Source organism: Filicampus tigris, chromosome 15 (genome assembly GCF_054856515.1).
Source record: "Filicampus tigris isolate MCC_2025a chromosome 15, RoL_Ftig_1.0, whole genome shotgun sequence".
Lineage (NCBI taxonomy): Eukaryota > Metazoa > Chordata > Actinopteri > Syngnathiformes > Syngnathidae > Filicampus > Filicampus tigris.
In genome coordinates, this window is record NC_141231.1 from 5,232,418 (window position 1) to 5,253,030 (window position 20,613).

General features: G+C 38.7%; 1 protein-coding gene across 6 annotated transcripts in view; it reads right to left on the reverse strand.

Annotated features, from left to right (window-relative positions):
* Nucleotides 1-395: 395 nt before the first annotated feature.
* LOC147135231 (uncharacterized) overlaps nt 396-20,613 on the reverse strand; it is a 49,864-nt gene continuing 29,646 nt past the window's right edge. For all 6 annotated transcript variants that reach the window (XM_086053846.1, XM_086053845.1, XM_086053847.1 and 3 more), the window contains 18 exons: nt 20,131-20,212; nt 14,696-15,193; nt 13,090-13,368; nt 11,640-11,741; nt 11,216-11,380; nt 11,026-11,127; nt 10,658-10,716; nt 10,235-10,382; nt 10,067-10,171; nt 9,763-9,915; nt 8,232-8,399; nt 7,972-8,145; nt 5,956-6,045; nt 5,765-5,848; nt 4,738-4,856; nt 4,470-4,578; nt 3,369-3,532; nt 396-2,517 (listed from right to left, as the gene is read on the reverse strand). In XM_086053846.1, the coding sequence (XP_085909972.1) occupies nt 2,367-2,517; nt 3,369-3,532; nt 4,470-4,578; nt 4,738-4,856; nt 5,765-5,848; nt 5,956-6,045; nt 7,972-8,145; nt 8,232-8,399; nt 9,763-9,915; nt 10,067-10,171; nt 10,235-10,382; nt 10,658-10,716; nt 11,026-11,127; nt 11,216-11,380; nt 11,640-11,741; nt 13,090-13,368; nt 14,696-15,193; nt 20,131-20,160 (2,700 nt within the window). In that variant the 5' untranslated portion in view covers nt 20,161-20,212 and the 3' untranslated portion in view covers nt 396-2,366. The remainder of the gene's footprint in view (nt 2,518-3,368; nt 3,533-4,469; nt 4,579-4,737; nt 4,857-5,764; nt 5,849-5,955; nt 6,046-7,971; nt 8,146-8,231; nt 8,400-9,762; nt 9,916-10,066; nt 10,172-10,234; nt 10,383-10,657; nt 10,717-11,025; nt 11,128-11,215; nt 11,381-11,639; nt 11,742-13,089; nt 13,369-14,695; nt 15,194-20,130; nt 20,213-20,613) is intronic.

Below are 20,613 nucleotides of genomic sequence, written 5' to 3' on the forward strand. Positions count from 1 at the left end.
AGCGAGCTAGGACCCAGTTTAGAGTAGAAGAAAGGCACCTAAATCAACCTGTGTGGCTTCATGCTGCCACTTCAGTTTGGCTCAGTCCTCTGTTGTAGTACAGTAATTTTACCAACAGATGGTGGTGTCGTAACACGTGCCATTTCTGCTTTTCGGAACGTAGAAATCCAATATAAAGCACAGGCGGCAGAACTACAATTGAAAATAACTTTATGTAATTTGTTACTCTTCGCATGCTCTCCCACCCGTGACCGCATGTCACTTCAGACATGTAAACACCGAAAGACCACATTGCATGCAGTTCTGCCACAAGCAACTAACTGAAACGATTTGGTCCTCATATAATGTAAGATTATTATCTGATTAATAAAAAAATATGAGCAAACAACAACATGTTTACACTGGAGAAGAATTTATTCAGGAAACTTCTCACCAAAGACAGAAAATGTGGAAAAAAAACAATAAATATCCAACATGAACAGCATAAATGTTTACTGAAAAAAACAAAAAAACAAAAAAAAACAGTAGTATGTTTTAGTTGTGTGTTGCAAATAATTGTAGTACTCTCTTTTATGGAATGTGGAAAGACCAGCAATGAAATATAGCAGCAATGCCATACATCGAATTGACTGAATTGCTAACAGCATGGAAAGTAAATACACCAGCAAATGTAAACAAAATAGATATAACCTGACATCATCTGAATATTAGCTTTATAATATACTGCATATATGTAAAAACAGCTCACTTACTCTATGAGCCCAAAGGAGGCAGTGAGTTAAAGTATCAAAGAACATAAAAATACATTGGCCAAGATCCAAATATAAGAAGCGGCATTTTCCTCAAAATTAATGGATCCACGCGAGCCTCCTTATTTTTGTCCATGTTAATTCAATTTTATAACTTCATATTACAGTCTGGATGTTTAAAAAAAAAATCAATAAGCACATGAGACACATTGATGTTTAAGGCACAGCAAGTTGGTTAGTTTAGTTTTTTTTTTTTCAGTAGTACACCTTCAAAATACACAGTTACAAGTATATTTTGTATTCTTTATAAACCTGTTTTGCCCCAAAAGTAATAACGTAATTAGTTTGAAGACAACTTTTATTCAGTATAATTTACATTGTAAAAGTTGTTGTGTGAATCCCGCGCTCTGCACTTTTACAGCGTTTTGTCATAACCCTGTAAGGCCAATGTTGTGATAATATACGAAAATGTTTTCAACATAAAAAAAACTCAAAAGATTGTCTGCAAAACTCCACAAAATCAACATGGAAAACTTGTACAATTTTTATACTGAGCCCATTATTTTCTGAGACAAATGATCGCCAAGTAGCAAAACCTTATAATAATATCCTTTTTGTACAACTGATTGAATTCTAAAACACTGTCTTAAAATTGAAATCGTGAGTTTGTACTTGTTTAGGCACATTTTAAACTCTAACACGACCGTTCAACAGTGAGTTTGGCGATCAGCACATTAATAAATATATTAGACTATTAGAAGAATATTATTGTAGTGGTACTCATTTGTTCATACATTCACTTCCCTGCAAATTCACTTTACCAATTAATCTTAAATATTCAAATGTAGCTGTAGAGGAACATAAAAGGAGAATACGTTCTTGGGGAATATAATCTGCTCGTACTTGGGAGTAAAGTCAGTGCTACACTCACTGGCCACCACTTTCGTGATGCCTGCAACGTAATGATTCAAAAGAAGCGTTCATCACCAATTTGAACAACAACCAAAACAATAAACAGATTGTTAAATTATTACCTCTCGGACAGTATCAATCAAAACTGATCATTGTTACCTTTGTGAGGACAATTTGTGAAACAGCTCACGTATGAGAGCTTGTGCAGGTGTACCTAATGAAGTGTCTTGCGAGTTATCCTAGGATTTTTTTTTAATATTGTCCAAAAGTACACATTTCTGACATATTTCAGATTTTTCCATGATAATAATCCATAAAGAAAGTTATTGATAGTGATACAAAAAACAAAAAGGCATATTTATAGTACATGGTCAAAACATGTGACATTTTAAGCAGTTGAATGACAAATGTTATTTCCATGGGAGAAACCATGTGGTAGGCAGTTTTAAGATCACACATGGTGTCGCTACGTATAGCTTTTTTTTTTTTGTCTGCAATATTGTGATACAGCTAGAGCATGTTTACAAATAATGTTACACATGGACAATGTGACTGTGCAATTTAAATTTGACAGAAGAATGCGCTTGCAAAGATGTGAGATATAATTCCCATAAATACACATAAAGTTGATCCCGTAGAACATTTGCATATTATGTTCTGATTGTGATACGTGCCCTTAACCTCTAACACATTGACGGTGGATTTTTAAACCTCTGTGACCTTACTGGTCTGCTCCGGCACCTTCTGTTCCTCTTTCACTTCTTTCTGTTTTGGCACTAGTTCATCTTCATCATCAACGCTGAGGTCCAGCCGCAGGTTATCAAGAGTCTGGCGAATTGTCAGAGTATCCTTACGCCTAAACAGGACAAACAATTAGGCTTTTACATTTGTTTCAAAAAGTGCAGAAGACTCAATTATTTTGACATTTTGACCCTGGCATATGCACACATGGACAAAATTCTTGGTTAATGAAAGAGAAAAAAGCTCAAACTAAAGCAATATATAATAATAATGATAAATACACAGTTTATGAAAATCAAGCAGTTAAAATGAGAGATTGCATTTGAATTTTGGTTCAAATGAAATAATAAAAGAAAATAAAAAACAGGCCTTGACAAAAACCCCTAGAAAAAACCAGGGGGACATGTTCAAGCAAGGTATGTCCTCTAATTAGAATCGCAGTTGTCTTCAAACTTGTAAGCAGTCAATCGGCCTATTTAAAGGGTGACAAATAGTCACTGTGCTAAAAAAAATGTACTCAAACATAGCAACCCTTCATTCTTTATTAATGCTTATGCGTATTGGCCACTGCACAAATTGGTGCCATTTGCATCCCCAGTAAACAAAATGTATAAATGCACTATACAATTATATGAAAATACGTTTTTGTGAAGCGTCCTGCACATCTATATGTATTGTGCTTGATGTTGACATTCTATTAATATAAATGTCATGACTATAGTTCATGTATTTGCTGATTTTATGCTTAATGACCAATGAAGAGTTTTGGTACAAAAAAAAGACCTAAAATAAAACATGTCTGAGATCCAATGCACATTTTGAGTAGTTCAACAAATTTAGAACTGAAAAAAAAAAAAGACAAAGAAAAGGATAGAACTTGTGTTTATTTTGAGAGTATTACACATAACCGCACATATTAGCAAAATGCAAGCAGTGTGCGCGTGTGTGAGTGTTTCGAGAGCATACTTTGTTTGCAGGTGTTGGTCGAGCAGCTGCCTCTGAAGGCGTCCGTTGGATTCCCTCTCCTCGGCCAGTTCCCGTTGACAGTGACGGAGTTGGGCGTCCCTCCTGCTGGCCTCCTCCTCGGCCTCGTTCAGCTGACGCTTCAGTGAGCGGATTCTCTGGGCCATCTGCGCGACCAATCACAGAAAAATTGGGCATGAATCCGTAAAACAGGCTGTGTAAGTATTGACTAAAATATGTCCAAAGCTAGAATTAGCCACACATTAGGTAGAGTCAGCAAAATATAATGAGATACAATGTGAGAGCATATCGTGAGAGAAATATGAAAACTATTTCATATTTTGGTGGTTGCTGTTTGCCCTGGTGTCCAACTGCATTATACCGTACGGTGTTTTTGAATAAGTTGATTATCTTAGCTAGCTACATGAGAAACTGGCACTGCATGAGGAGGATTGGAGTGGCAAATAAGTAAGTTAGAATAGCACAAGGCATGTATGTGGGTAACCAAGGCATGCTGTAGGTGTGACGGAGGAGTTTAAGATGGAGGCGGGAGTGCATCAGGGATCAGCTCTAAGCCCCTCCCTCTTTGCAATAGTGAAGGATAGGCAGACAGATGAGGATAGACTGGAATTCAAAGGACCGTGATGTTCACAGACGACATTGTGAGCACCAGTTAAAGCAGGGAGCAGGACTAACAATACTTAAGGCCAAAACTTCAGAGCAAGGGTGAGTGTGGTAAAGAGGTGAAGAAACTGATCCAAGCAGGTTGGAGTGGGTGGAGGAACGTGTCAGGTGTGTTATGGGAAAGAAGAGTCTGCAAGGATGTAGGCGAAAGTTTTTAAGATAGTGGTGAGGCCATGGGACAAGCCGAAAGGAAAAGAGAAAGATGACATGAGAGAGTCAAAACATTAGACCTTAGCATGATGCAGTGCACTACAAACTATTTGACTAGGTACTATTTTTTGTAAAGGCAGCTCTTGGGCTGGTTTCTGTTCAATGTATATTCAGACTCGTCCCACTTGTAAAAGATTTTTCAAGAACATTGTCAGCCTTCATTGAAAATGATTAGACCACGGCGTGTGTGCATGTCTGCGTGTGTGTTACCAGGTCTTTCTGCTCAGCACCTATCCTGTGCTCTTCCTCCATTTGATCTCCCAGCTCGTTGATCCTCCTCTCCAGTTTCCCAATAGTGTTGGAAAGAACGGCTTTGTTCCTGCCCAGAACACAAATGGAAACTGGGTTTTATTTATTGATTTAAATTTTTATTTCATATTTATTTATTGATGAAACATTATGGAAACATAATGCTCTACATACAGTGCTGTACATGGAGATACAATTCTTAAAAAAAAACAAAAAAAACAATTGATACCTCTCCTCAGTTCTCAGAACATTCTCCAGCTCTTTGACACGACTCTCCGTCTTGGAGATGACGTCCTCCAAAGGTTTGGTGCTCTCAAACTCATCCATCTCCAGACGCAGGTCACGATACTTCAGACAGACACAGAGATACACACATTTGATAAGATCTTAGGAACTATGAGCACAAAAAGATCATTTAAGGGATTAGATGGATTGATTAACATCTTTTTAAAAAAAGCACAATTACATCTCTAAAAATTAAATGAACCCACCAAAAGTACATTTACATCTTTAAAAAAATAAACAACAACTTACATGAATGAAATAAATGTATACATATTTATATTGTTTAGAAGAATGCATGGTGTTTTTTTTTTATTAACATTTATATGACTCTTAAGAGCTATCAATGTCACTAGCACTACTAATGGTTTTAATGATAAAAATAGACATCATACTGAATAAGGGAAACGTGGACCATAATCATCAGATTTAAAAACAAGTTATTTTTGGTGCCAATATATATAGTATATGTATTTGGCAACTTGGTAATGAAGTGTCTTATCCACAAGGGGAAAAAATAATCCCTACTGTCTTGTAGGGACTTGCACTTGCTTTGCAGTTCGCGGTCCCTTTTTAAGTGCAGCAACCCGTTGCGTCATCCCTCGCCTTTATGGCAAGTAAATACGTACTCACTATTGACCCAGCAGCATGTGGTGCGGAATGAGAGCTGACTCATTTGCATGAGATGGGATTGCCCTTTCAAATGGGCTAATTTCAGCACGATAGAAAATAGGGTGTGTATAAAATGTTACAATTCCACATCCGTGGAGTAGTTTGATGAAAACATCACATGTTATTAAGACATTTAGGAATTACTGTATTTAAAATTTTGAAAAAAAAAAAAATGGCGCCTTAAATTTAGAGACTGTAGTCTCTGTTAATTAATGTGAAATATTTCCAACTCTGAAAATTCACAGAATTTCACCAACCTAACCAGGTCCACTCCGGCCGTCCTGCAGCATGCACGCACATACCTGTCTCTCAATGATGGTCTTCTCAGTTTCCAGTTGGTCGTTCAGATCTTTCTCCTGAATGAGCTTCAGCTGCAGCTGCTCAGTCTTGACATGAAACGTGAACATGTGTCAATATCAAACAAAATAGGATTCACCAGATCGAATCAAAAATAATACACGGTGAACCCATTCCGTGTGTGCAATTTGCGTACCTGTTCAATCGTTCTCTTGTGCTTGGCGGCCCATCTCTGCTCACTATCATGCAGCTCCTCCACATCACTCTCTAGGTCAATCATTTTCTCCTAAGAGTAGGAAATAAATAAGTCGCTTTACATGCAACCTTTTAAAACTAACTGTGCTGTGTTCTCAGCTGTGTGCTGACCTCATCAGCGGAACACACTGAGGTTATATAGAAAAGGTACAGATTAGGTTTGTTCAGAAATAGCGACATGATGCATTTTTGGGATTATGGAGTTTGTATTCTGATTGCTAAACAGGATTTGCATAATTAACACCCCATTAACCTCAAACTGTTGGTATGCATGGAGGTTAATTCAAGTGGACATCTTAGTTTTGATTCATTAGGTCATGAATGTAAACACACTCTAGAGGCAGTTCGATCTACATGATTAATGTATAATCATTCTCCCAAAAGTCATTTAAAAGAGATACACATATGTTTTTCCAAGCACACATTTAAAAATTCTCCTCAATCATTAATTTTAAGTGTCCAGTATCTAGTCGTTATCCAAACCACTAAATAGAAACATAAAATGGCACGTTGGTCAGAATGAGAGGTTGTAGGTTCAAATCTCAGTTTAGACGTTTCTATGCGGACGTTTGCATGTTCTCCCTGAACTCGCTTAGATTTTCAGCAGATTTCCGGTCTAATCCCACGTTCCAAAAACATGTATACAAGTGCTCATTTTAGCCCTTTCAAGGACAGTGGTCACTAGAGTGGACGGCTATTTAAAAATTGCTTTTGCCGATATTACTTAAAAAAAATCTTTATACCCTATATTAATTAATCTTTAAAAAAAATCTTTATATTGTAAATCATATCATCAAATAATTTGTGCATGGAAGGGTTAAAGGCTGAGCACCCAACTGTGAAATCTGCAATCATACACACAGGATCTTTGGATGTCTTGAAACGGCAGTCAGAGGTGCTGAAACAGGATTCAATTGCTCTCCTCAATAAAGTTCCATGTCTAAACGCTGAAGTGTTTTTGAGTGGACCCCTTCCAACTCTAAGATGACGTGATGAACGTTATAGCAGAGCAATGTCACTAAATTCATGGCTAAGAGATGTGTGTGCTGCTTACTCAGTGAACTTAATTGACAATGATTCAATTTTTTGGGGAACACGGACAACTTCCAGACAGATGGGGTATGTGTGAATCAGGGGCGGAGCCAGAATATGGCTAAACAAATGAACAACTGGATGAACCAGAATTTTCCTTCAACTAAACCGAAACAAAACTGAGGTTAATTGTTTTTGGCAAAAAAAGAAAAGAGGATGGCTGTTGGTAAACACTTGCTCACTGTTTTTAAAAACCAAAGACCAAGTCCGAAACCCTGGTGTGGTTGCTTCAAGCGGACTGCATTGACTATATATGGAAACACTTAGCTAGATAGCATAGCCTGCCAAGTCTCTTTGCGATTCCTGTACACTAGGTGGCGGTATGCAACAAAGAGCCAATAAGCTAAGAGAATAAGACGAAGAGGGAGAAGAACAAGAAGAAGAAGAAGAAGTAGAAGAAGGAGAAGGAGAAGGAGAAGGAGAAAGCCTGTTTTCAGTCTGACTGTACCATTATAGATCATGGTTACAATTAACAGAAACCGGAGTGTGGTTAAAGTAACGATGACGGAGTCTTAGATGGACTGGCGGACCATTGAAATTTACTGATGGTCCTCAGATAGCGGTGACGAACTGTAATGCAGCGATGAAAAATAACAATGACAGACTAACGATGACAGGTTGGTTTCAGCTTGAAATAATGACGGGCTGACGATGCGCCGACCTCTGGTGAATGACGAATGATGGACTGGCAAAATGTACTGATGCGCCCATCTCTGACAATAACAGACAAACTGTATAAATAACTGTGCCGCTCTGCTCCCTTATTTGCCCCATTGGGGATACATGACGTTTTCTGAATCTGAAATCTGATCCGTATTTATTTCATCAAACCACATCACAAGCCAATATAAAAAGATCAGGATACCTGAGCCTGCTTGAGTTGCTTAGCCAGGTCCTCTTTGGCCTGGACGGTGGTCTGCAGCTCCATTTGGAGGTCGTCCACTGTCCTCTCCGCCTGCTTGCACTGCAGCTGGAGTCGCTCTCTCAGCTGGATCTCCTCCTCCAGCGTCTGCTCCTTGTCTATCAGCTTACCAGATACCTGCATCACACGGGTATCATATGATCACACGCACGAATATTATTGTAGCCTTTCCTGAACTCTAGCAGTAGTGGAGGGAGACTCACATCTCCCTGCAGCCTGACGACGAGGGCTTGAAGTCTCTGCAGCTCCTGCTCCTTCTCCAGCAAAGACTCCTCCAGTTCCTCCATCCTCAGCTGGGCATCTTGACGTAATTTCTGCTGAAGATTCAACTCTGCTGCAGACTGTGCGGACGTCTGCAGGGCTTCGGCCAGCTGGAGACACAAGTCACACATGGGTACTTGTGTTATGATTATTACTTTTAAGCGTTTAGATTTGTATATTATTATATTATATTATTTGTCGTATAGAGGTGACAACCCAACACCATACCAATAATGAATGTGTAACGATTCCCAGAGGTCCAGATAACAGCTTTGACTTTGTACCTCCAAAATCCAGTATTTTGGTTCCAGAAGTGGAAGAGTACGTTTCTTAAGGGGTACAACTCTTGAGATAATCAGATTTTTGACAGTTTTTCCCTCAGCCGAATGTTCTTGAAAGTTTTGCCACTGCGCCGTAGGCCTTTTCACTTGCATCACTGAACACGTGAAGAACTTGGCTTTGTTGGTTCTCAGTGTCATACCATCTGGGAATTTTTGATTTTATGGATCTGTAGAAGTTCTAGACACCACTGTTGCCACCTTTGAGAGAGCTCATGTCAACTGAACTAATCTTTATGTATATAGTCATTTCACAACAGCTGCAGTTGTAACAAAGAACAGAACACGTGACATAAACTGGTAGTTTCTCATCACGTTCGGTGCCACATATCCTGAAAGAGACATTTCACTTCCGAGTGAATGGTGTTAAGAATCCTACTGGCTCAAATAATTCAGCTGATGATTACAAGACACTTTGTTTTGTGTTCTCTTTGTCTTTGAAGATATTCTTCAGGTATTCTATGCACAGGCTTGTGCTTCAGCTTCCAGAGTGTAATCCGAAATTCTCCTGCTGCCACTTGTGCTGTAGTTCAGGGGGATTTGGAGCCCATCTACAGCGATTCATTCCAGCCATGGACATGATTTCCTTTGCACTTGCAAGCACATCTTCAACATTACTTGAACTGGCAATCAAGTTGTGAGGTTTTCAGGATGTTAACCGTCTGCGGATGACTTGTTTCATCTTTCTCCAGGTTTTTCGTGACTGCCAGTAGAAATGGACTCGACGACATGCCAAACATCACACGCGCGATTCTCAGGGTGCGCAACTTGGTGTCTTCTTCATAAGATGCTCCTGAGAGCCATATTAACCTCAACGTGTTTCTATCTTCTTCCATAATCGATATTTGAAGGAATGCTTTTGTAATGTCCACCATAAATGCAATGGGTCTTTGCCTGAATCTGACTAAGGCCTTGTCTACACGTAGCCGTTTTTTTTTTTTTAAACAGCCGTATTCTATGGCTACAAGGGAATCTGTTAGTCTTTCTACTCGACCTGAAACTATTTTCCAATAGTATATTTACTTCCTTCTTTCCTGGGTTTTGGCACCAAAATGTAATAAAATATGTGAAGTGAAACATCATGGATGCCTCATTTCAAAACAACAACCGTAACTGTTGTGCTTTATTAGCGCACCTCTGTCTCCAGTCTGAGGACAGTGTCGCTGAGTTCAGACGTCTTCTTGCTTTTGCTGTCTTTGTCCACCTCCAGCTCCTCCAGTTGTCTCTCTGCCAGCCATAATTTCTCTGACAGAGACTGAGAGTGCAGCGTCTGCTTCTCAAGGCTGTCCTACACACGGCCACACGTAAAATTGTTCATTATCTTTTCAACAAAAATATCCATTATATTTGATGTACACAGTTTTGTTTGATTCGATTAGAATTTATACCAGCACAATTAGAACAAAGTAGTTTAGTGTATTTTTGTTGTCTGTGTGTACCTCAGCATCCTGGATCTTGTTTTTCAGGGACTGCTGGAGGAAGCCAAAGGCATACTCCTGCGTGTTGGCCTCCACCATCATGTCGCGGGCCTGCTTCACCTCAATCTGCACGAATGACGATCAGTCAGTCACCACATTTGTCTGTCAATCCACATATTTGGTTTGTACCTCCATCTCTCTCTGCTTATCCGCCAAAGCCTGATTGGCTCGCTCCATCTCTATCATTTGCTCTCTCATCCGCTTCATTTCATTGGACATCTGAGTGTTGGTCCTTAGTAGGTCTTCGTTGTTGACCAGCAGGCCCCGCATTTCAAACCTGAAGGCAAAGGATGAGATAATAAGCTTGGAATGGAATTAAAATGAAATGGATTCATGGCATTTCAAGGGGGAAAATTGATTTAAAAGATTCGTATATTAAGTTATGAGCTTGGTCACCAAATGAATTCAACTCAAAAATCAAGGTACTACTCTTTTGAGGTATCATATGAGATGCAACGTTTACCCGGTTAATATGAACCAAATCATGAGAAATAAAGACAGTCATACTGTAGACTAAAGACAGTTGGATGAGAATTAGCACAATGAGATCACCTAATCTGGTTCCTCTCTTTTTCCATCTCCACACTCTCAGCCTCCAGGAACTGGTTACGCTGGAGAGGACATACACTTCATGTTATTTCTTTGATTGTTCTTCAGATAAAGACATCAAATGCACCAAACACCAGCAAAAGTGTGCATTGCGTTTTCAAATGAATTTAGTTAGACGCTATGCAAAAACATAATGTAATACAAATTCAAAATTGACACATAAAATAATATTGTAGGAGGCGATTTCGATATTTTGGTTACCTTTGAGGTCCAAAATATTCAAATAACGTCTCAGTATGATGCGGTGCATTTCAAAATATTGGTAACTATTCTGATTGTATAATGATTATTCTGATGGTGATAAGGCCTACCTTCTGACAGTTATCCAACTGTTTGGTCAATTCCTCAATAAAGTCTTTTCTACTGAGGCCACCCAGAGTGGCAGCGCGCATGCTGTAGTGTGTTGATACCACCTAGAGCAGAGAAGACGCATGACAAGAACCTAAATGTAAGTTCAGGGGCAATGTCAGATGTAGAATGTGTATTTGTTCAGAAGCGTACAGAGTTGGGAACATCATTCCTCCTCTTCAACAGAGAATCATAGGCAGAATATCGCGTGCGAGGGGGGATGACGGCGGGCCCGGGCCCCCCCATAGGCACAGGACTGCTGCTGTGACTGTTGAAGGTGTGCAGGCTCCACTCTGATGTGGCAGGAGAAATTCCACTCTGGATGATGATAGGAGTGAGGTTAAGTTATGTTAACCACAGGATTCCTTTTGATCTTATTATCTCATCACAATTCTTCATCAATTACTCAGTGAGAGGGTTGGCCTGACTCCTCAGTTCTCCCTGCATTTTACGACTTACCGGTACTCTTTCAAAGCCATTGTGGAAACCGCTATGCTTTCAAGATTGTGGGAACATTGTTCTTTTTTTGTATTGTTAAAAGCAGGCTCATCGTGTTTCAAGATCAAATATTACAAACCTTAAACTCATTTGTTCGGTACATGGGATTATAATCAGCAGATGCGTTCACATTCATGGCGTAGGGACTGTTGAACACTCGAGGGCTTTCAACATACATTGTCTGTAAAAAAAAAAAAAACACACACACACACACACACAAACACAATTGTTATATGGTAGCTATTTGACTTTGACTACAATTTACAGCTAATATCTTATCCCTTCACATTTCTATACTAGGAAAAATGTTAATACATTGCCTTACACATGCATTTTAAGGCGGGAGAAAATGGATGATTGGAAACAGCCAGAAGATGAAGTTGAAATCTGTATTTTTAGCACCAGATGGTGCTGTTTGACAACAGGTTAATTGCATCTGGTCTCATAGTTTCAAAAACAGCTTCAGACATCCATCCACCCATGTTCATACCACTATCTTTAGGGTTGGGAGGAGAGCAGGAGGCTACCCCAGCTGACTTGACCGGTGTACAGACCGCTAAGAGGCTATGTACACCTTGGACTGGTCCCCAGTCAGTTGCATGGCAACAACCCCACACACACATTCACACCTATGCGTAATTTATTTCCATGCATGTTTTTGGAACGTGAGTATCTGGATAAAACCCACGCTAACGGGGATTCAAATACAGGACAAGGTTATTATAGTGAACGTAAATTATGAAATAACAAAAATTAAGATTGAAAATGAAATGAAAATGAAAATGCTTTTTTTAAAAAAAGAAAACTCACTGAAACTACATCTTACGATGAGAACTACCGGTAACTAAAACTAACTATGATTATTATATCGAAAACGTCCTTCGCTTTTGTCTTTGTCGATTTATATCTGACATGAGCTTTCGAGGTACATTTTCAAATGCTTTTATTTTGGTATTGCTGTATGGCCGTTCAGAAAGAAGGTCAAACAGGCATTTGAGAATTGTGTTTACTTTACTTTACTGTATTACATAATTAAGACTCCATACATTAAAATTATATATATATATATATATATATATATATATATATATATATATATATATATATATATAAACTGAAGCATTTTTGAAAAAAACTAACAAACCTGCTCTAAAAACGAATCAAAATTAACTGAATTAAAAAAAAATTAAGTCAAAAGTAAATAAATACAAACTATAATGAAAAATCCCAAACTATCACAACCCTGATAAAAGCCCTCTAAACTGAAGAAAAAACATGCTCATCACCCCTTCGCCATGCATTCATAAACAGAAGAAAGAGCACTCGCTTTACATATTGCCACGCATGACAATGCCACAAACTGTTTGTTCCAGGCCCCTTAGAATTGTCAATCACTCCCCCCGCCCAACCCCATTTCCCCACGACCCCGTGCGGCGCCTTTGCATACATAAATGCTATCCCTTCAGTGAGTCGCACAAACATAGCCTCCAAAACCCAAACACACACACACACTCATCAGCCCCACCCACCCGATCAGTTTCTAAGTCCCGCGAGGCGACTGACTCCATGGACCCTTGGAAGCTGTTGACCCCCGAACGAGTGCTCTCCCATTGGGACAGCCTGGAGCCGTTCTCTCCCAGTGACCCTCCACCTCCTGGACCATCTGCATCCTTGCTACTCAAACCGTTGGTCTTCAGATCATTCTCGAGGAACAGCTGATATTTAGGGCTGGGTCGCACAACTCGGGGAGTGGAGGGCTCCTCCTCTGACAGGCTGTCCGACTGTTTGTTTGATTCGGTTTCAGGCTCCTGAAGAAAAAAATCAAAAAAAGAGGGGCCATTTCGGTCATCATATGCACACAGGAAAATTTTAGAGAGCAAAGGTGATTTCAGTGAGCATGTGCTGATGTTGTTCAGCTAAAATGAAAGCAGTTGCAACTCGCTGCAATTTATTCCCACATATTACTATTGTAGCACCTTTGTTATGGTGCTGAATGATGCACCTTTAAATTTGCATGCTTGAATAAGCTATTACTTCTCACAGAGAGGATATCCTAACAAATTTTCTTGCGTACAAACAGATGTTCAAAGTCCTGCTTGCTGAAAACAGCAGGATGCCACTGCTTTTATAGGTGCAATACATTTTATGAGGATATGCTCACAAAGAGCTATCGGCTGAAAATATGAATGCACCTAAAATGCACTATAACCATTGCAAGGCTTTAAATGTTGCCACTGAGCTTTGAGTGTCAAAAAGTGTCATCTATAGGTTGCAAGAGAGGTACAGAAAGATTGGAAGAGTCACAGAAAGGTATAGATGCAGTGAATTGTGAATTTTGTGGTCGCTAGAGAACAGCAAGTTGTGCAAAAAGTCCCGAAACAGTGAACAGTTGGATGCGTGTCAAATTAAGTTCACTTATAAAGGTTAGAGTGCATTTTAGGTTCATCCTAAAAAATTGACCCACGAGCCTGACATCCCTAACATTTTGTGAGTATGGTATATTTTAAGATTTATTTTAAAAACACATCTAAATACACACGTGTACATGCATAAAGATAAAGGCAGCTGCAACTTATGTCGTTTGGACACAAATGAGTAGTGACTTAACCTGGCTTTAGGGCTTTGGAATATTTTTTTTCCAAACGTAGAATTTATAATAAAATTACTTTTATGATTGCTTTTAGGTATCTTCTAAAGCCTAAAGCCAATGTGCTTTTGTTTCTGTATGGGAATAAAAATAATTGACACATCATTTTTGATGGAAAATCCCTAATTTGCCTTTTAGCCACAATAAGTCACTGCTTTGCCACACACACTGAATCAACAAAAACCCAATCAGGAACTTTAAATGACAAAGCCAATTTTCCCAAATCATATCATGCAGTAAAATCGTTATTTTGGGATCATCTACAATGAAACAACAATCTACAGGAAGGACGGGGATGAAGAAAGACAGACTCTAAAGCTATCTGATTAGTTTGATTATTGAGGACATGCTTAGAATCTCCTTGGCCGTGCATGGACTTTCTTTTTCTGAATCGTGCATTTTGAAGAACATGCAGTGCCATGCATTTGTCTTCATGCAGAGAAAAATATGAGTTTTTCCCGTGCAAGATTTATTCATTTTTTGCTTACCGATCCCATGCCAGAGTCTGCCACCGAATCTCTACCAGAGTCTGCTGTTCTGTTTGAATCTGTCCTCTGACTGCTGCCTCCTACTGGACAATCAGTTTGCGTGGTTATCTGGCTAATTCCAGCGTCTCTCTGAGCAGATCCAGCGGATTGCTGAATTTCCTCCTTGAATGGAGGAGTCACAGAGATACTTGGAAGCAGACTGTGGTCCCGAATGATAACAGTCGGACTCAACTGGGATTTAGGAGACGGGATTGTCTCAGAGGAAGTGAACTTTTGAGCTCTTCCCGCTCCTGAATTAAGACTCAGAGAAGACCCGTGACATAAGTCATGCTCTGGACCAGTGAATTTACTGATAAGGTCTTTGACGCTGCCAGCTCGCTGCAGATTTGAGAGGCCTGCTTTCCTCTGACAGGCTCTCCAGTTCTGTTCGGCTTTTTCTTTGTTGGCTGTCTGCTGTAGACTAAGTGGCGATTGGGAGGAAGAAGACTCAGGTGTATGCTGAAAGAGGCGAACACAATAACAACCCGCCAAAATCAAGTTAAGGAGAAGGAGCAGATACACTGCACAGTCAGACAGTTTTTATCAAAATGCTACAATGCTATTTCCGTATGTGTGTTTTCAATGAACATTAGTGCATACAACAAAATTCTCTTTTAGAGATGAAATAACATTTCATAACTTTTGTTATCTAGTCTGGATTGCGAATGATGATCAAATCAACACAATTGTCACTGGAATACAGTGAGCGCCTGCCATAGGCAAGGGGTAGGGGCAAAATTAGGGGGGAAATTTGTGAGTAATTGAGACGCATCCAAAATAGTTTGTAATTGCCTATAGATGCCACATGATGGTGGCAAAACATTTTTTTCCATTAGACAAGGCTATGGCTCGGCTCCTTCCTCCATGGCACCAAGATAGCGCCTAGGCAATATTTTTATATTAGACATGGCTATGGTCTAAGGACAAAAAGAGCAAATAGGTGAGTTTTGGAGAAATGGTTTGAATTCTAGGCCACTCGCCTTGAGCATTACTTCATTTCATTCTTATTTTGCACAAATCAGTTGTCAACCAACAGCCAACTATATTCGAAATATTTCCCTTTCTATTACTTCCTAAGGGAAAAACTGTTTTAGTCCTGGGATGGATTGTGTTCGAACTTTGAGGTTGCACTCCACTGAGAAGAAAAAGAAGTACTGTACTTTAACGGGCACTATAGAGTTTCTTAACCGGAATCTTTACTGTTGTTTGTTTGAAAAATACGTAATATTCATGATGACACGAACCCCAGAGTGTGTGCATGTGTGTGTGTGTGTTCTAATCCTGACATAAATCCCTCTTGAGAAACTGCAACATCTGCTCGCTCATCTAAAAACATCTCCCAGCGAAACAAACACCAGGCTGTCTCTCACGGAAATAATTAGATAAAAGAGGTAGACTCCAAAGTCCACTTGAGTTAATAACTCAAAAGAGACAAGAATAAATGAAAATGGCAACATTTTTCGACCTACACTTGACTAAATCCAACTTTAATTGACAATCATGACAACGAGGCCAATGCCACTTTAGAGAAATGAAGTGGCAGGAGTCCAAGCGTTTAAAGCATCGCGTGGCCTTAATCCAGGGACTCGGCTGTCCGCTTCCCCGTGGGATGGTGAGTCGAGGCTGGGCTGGGAGAGGAGGCAAGCCCTGGGAGGACTGAAGCTGGGGGTAAAGGGTATCTGGGGTTTGGGATCACTGCTCATCACTACAGTATTAACATGTTTACACGATGGAATAGGATTAGTTTGAAGCTGGTTATTTTGATGGAATTATTTTCACCCTGTAAACTCATTTTGAAATGTGCAAGGGAAATCACTTTTTGATTCTGACGTGTGTATGCCGCCTTTGAGAATACATACGTTTTAAAATGGACATTTCCGTTCATAACAGCAAGGTGGCCAAAATTGTAATACCAGTAATTGAATAGTAATTGCGTATTTAAAGAATAACATTGCAATTTATCTAAATATTTGTTTTTAATAATCCGTCTTGAGTCAAAAAACAACAATTGATTAGCAAGCAAACAAGCATACCAAGCAAACAAAGCAAGCAAACAACACGGGCGAGAAGTCACCCACAGTCACAGTTTCATTAACTAAAATGATACAACTAAAAATTTAACACAATATAATACTAAAAGCAGAAACAAACCTTAAAGCAATGTTTGGAATTGTAGAGAATTAAATGATTTTTGTGTCATTATCATTTTTGGATATGATTTGAAGGAATGAGCCATTGATCACAGAATGCAAAATGGCGTCAGCCATCGATGACAATTGATCACTCTGATTGGCTGTTAAATAGCCAATCATTGCAAGAGATAGAACTGGACTATGAGATGGTATACAAAAGCAAAGAAACGGCAAAGAGCGTGTTGGGCAAGATTCATATATATATATATATATATATATATATATATATATATATATATATATATATATATATATATATATATATATATATATATATATATATATATATATATATATATATATATATATATATATATATATATATATATATATATATATATATATATATATATATATATATATATATATATATATATATATATATATATATATATATATATATATATATATATATATATATATTTGTAGCTTCAGAACCATCCTAAATCCTGCTTAGTGCACCTGGTCCAAACAAAGCTATTGCCGCCTCAGCCTTGTACAGGCTGTGAAGACTCCTTGATGCAATGTGAGTGTTTGAACTGGTGGCGAGCCCTGTTAACTGCATGTTCTGTCCTCATGTCCTACCAGCCGTGATTGTCGTGAGTCAAATTTGATTAGGTACCGAAAGCGAAGGGGATATTTGCAGAGATTTCTTTTGATGGTCGACTTTGTTTACAAGGCACCCACAAAGAGATTAAAGTCATCTGCACAAAGACAATAGGAAGTATAAAATCTTTTTTTTTTTAAGTTAAAAACAATCACTTTGCTCATCAATCAGGGCCCATCCATCTGGAGCCAAATGAACTTTTCATCATTTTGGCATTTGTGGCCACCTGACTGCTTTGTTGATCAAAATATATTCCAACTCTTGAAATTGATTTCCTAAAATGTATTTCAGATATATTTTCTACCGTTTGGTTTGATTTGTGTTTTACTTTGTAAAGTATAGTATTACTTTGGATTGATACTTTCAGAAGCTATAATATATTATTCCCCTCCACCCCATATCATCTTCCTTTCAAATCACATTTAGATGTGTTATTTTTATTACATGCAACTCACAATTCATATGATTAGAGGCCATTTTTATTTAGGTGTTCATATGTTACAATTAAGATTTTTTTAACTCTCATAATGGAACCTTAATCAGTAATATTTGTTACCAACTAGAATGAAATCTGGTCAAATCCTGGATAAGTCTTTATCCTATGTGGGAATAATAAAAATGATCTTACATATCATTGGATTAAACCCATTTTTCCTAAGCCTATTTAATGAGATGCATCATAGGTTAAATAAGGATAATTGAAATAAGGATGAATTTAATTACTGTAAAGGAAAACCGCACATAACAGTGCAAATTAGGATTTTAAAATACATAAATACGGTATTTTTTTTTCTGATTATCAGATCTTCTTCTCATTCTGTTTTTTTTTCTCCAGCTAGCATCTTAAAAACAATGAAGAAAAGCAATATACAGCTTTGACAGAAGGATTCCTCCAACAAAAGGGGGATATCTGAAATGATACGTTATTTTTTTTTTTTTATTTGCGATATTATTCTATACCTCATTCTTTGGCATTCAAGTATTGATCATTTAGCTAAACAAATGTACCCGTATGTGTGTGCATGTGATTGTACGGCACATGTGGCCTAACACAAGTGCACAAATCCAGGATATGTATCACTGACATCTCTAAACCTTTCATCAAATATAATCTAAATACATTAAGTTGATCTCTAATCATAGTGATGTGTGATTACATGAATCGTGGCTCATTTTCTGACAGATTAAATCCAAATAATCTGATGAACTGGTTACAAAGCCTCTCTTAGGACCGCATTGGCTCATCTAGTACAACCAAGCGTGAGAGTGCAGGTTTGGATGACCCAAGCTGCCATCCCCACTCAACTGAACAGCATGCAATCATTAGCCTGTTACCTTATGAGCAAATTATTTGGGTAATTTAATAAAACCAGCAACAGGACAAATCATGTGTCATTCTTTATACAGTACGTACTCCCTGTGCCCTCCAGGGCAAAATGACCCCGGTTCAATTGTGTGTGTGTGTGTGTGTGTTTTTTTTTTTTTTTCTTCATTTCTCTGAGGAGACATTCCATTTACCCAACAAACCGCAGTTTAGTAAATAAAGTATCTCATGAAAATGGGATAATATCTGAATTTTAACCATTTTTTTCTGATCATTGTTAAATTTTAATCACCTCTCTGACTGTGTCATCTTAATATGAGCATTATCAGTAATTGTGTATTTTATATGAAGACACATCTTGTAAAAGTCAACTGATGCAGCTCAATTGCGGGACGTTTGCACAGCCCACCTGATAAATGTATGTACAGCAAACTACAACGGTAACTGTCATCTTTCAAAATTGACTGCACATTCACCCCAATGGTGCTGTCTACTAAAAGTATTTTCTGTTGTGCGTCTGCAGGATTCACAGTAGGGTTTTTTTGTGCTGGCAATCGGCCTATCAGATCTTTGTGTTTAAGCTTCTCTATTTAAACTCGGATGACACTTTGACAGGTTTCCCATTATAACAAGACTGAAACCCATCCCCCCCCCCCATCGTTACCTGTCACAACTGTGTCAGTCTATTACCTTTTTTTTACGGGAAAGATGCGAAATGTGTGCGTGCGCTTGAATGTGTGTGTATGTTTGTTTGAGTCAGACAGAGCCAGATGAGCAGGCAGATGTTTCCTCTGTATCTACTCCAACTGTCGAAGAAAGACTGACAACAGCTGGACCCATGCCAAACACACACGCACACACACACACACGCACAAACATGGACACACGAACACAAACACGCACGTTTTATTTTTAATTTCTAAGATGTATTTTGTGGCTGAAACCACAGTGGCGTCGTTAAGTAAAGTTCTTGTAAATATCAAGAAATTGTGACCATTCATTCACTTTTAGTAAGATACATATGTGATTTCCGCATGAATGTTCACCACTTATTCCAAGCAAAGTTCAGAAATACATGGATTGCTGTGTTTGGTGTTGAAGCATGTGAGAACCCTGACCTAAAGCCCATCTAACATCTGAACTAGAACCGAGATTGTGAGCCAAAGCCAGTGACCTCTGACCTGACAATCAAGTGCTTTATGTTATTTTTTTGTAATGAAAATTCACAAAAGTGGTTAATCCCAGGCTTTTGAGAGATGAGATTAGACCGTACCATGTTGTTTGTCTCGTTCTTTTCTTGCATGCTGTGGCCACAGGGGCTGTTGGTGGTGGAAGTCTCGTCTTCCTCTTCTGGCCTGAAGGGAGAAAAGATTACTTTTATTTACAAGAACCAATATTATACCTATCTGATACCAAATGATCACTTAATCACCGAGGTGAAATGAGTCTGTATTCATCATTTGATTTCAACCAATCATGTTGAAATGTTTAAGGATTAAAGTCCAAGTAGAGATACCGCAGTTTTTCGAAAGGATCTTACTTTAAAGTGAATAAAACAGGCCGAGATGAGTTGAGACTTCACTTAAACTGATTTCCCTCAACCTCAAGGGCTCTCTTTTTGTGCGCAGCGCATCTGCGCCATGACGCAAATCCTGATTTTCGTATCAGCGCTAATTGCCAATTTGGCAGACGAGTACCTGCCAAACTGGACGGGCCGGCGCAACAGAGGGAGTGTCTTGGAAATGTGCCTGGTGGA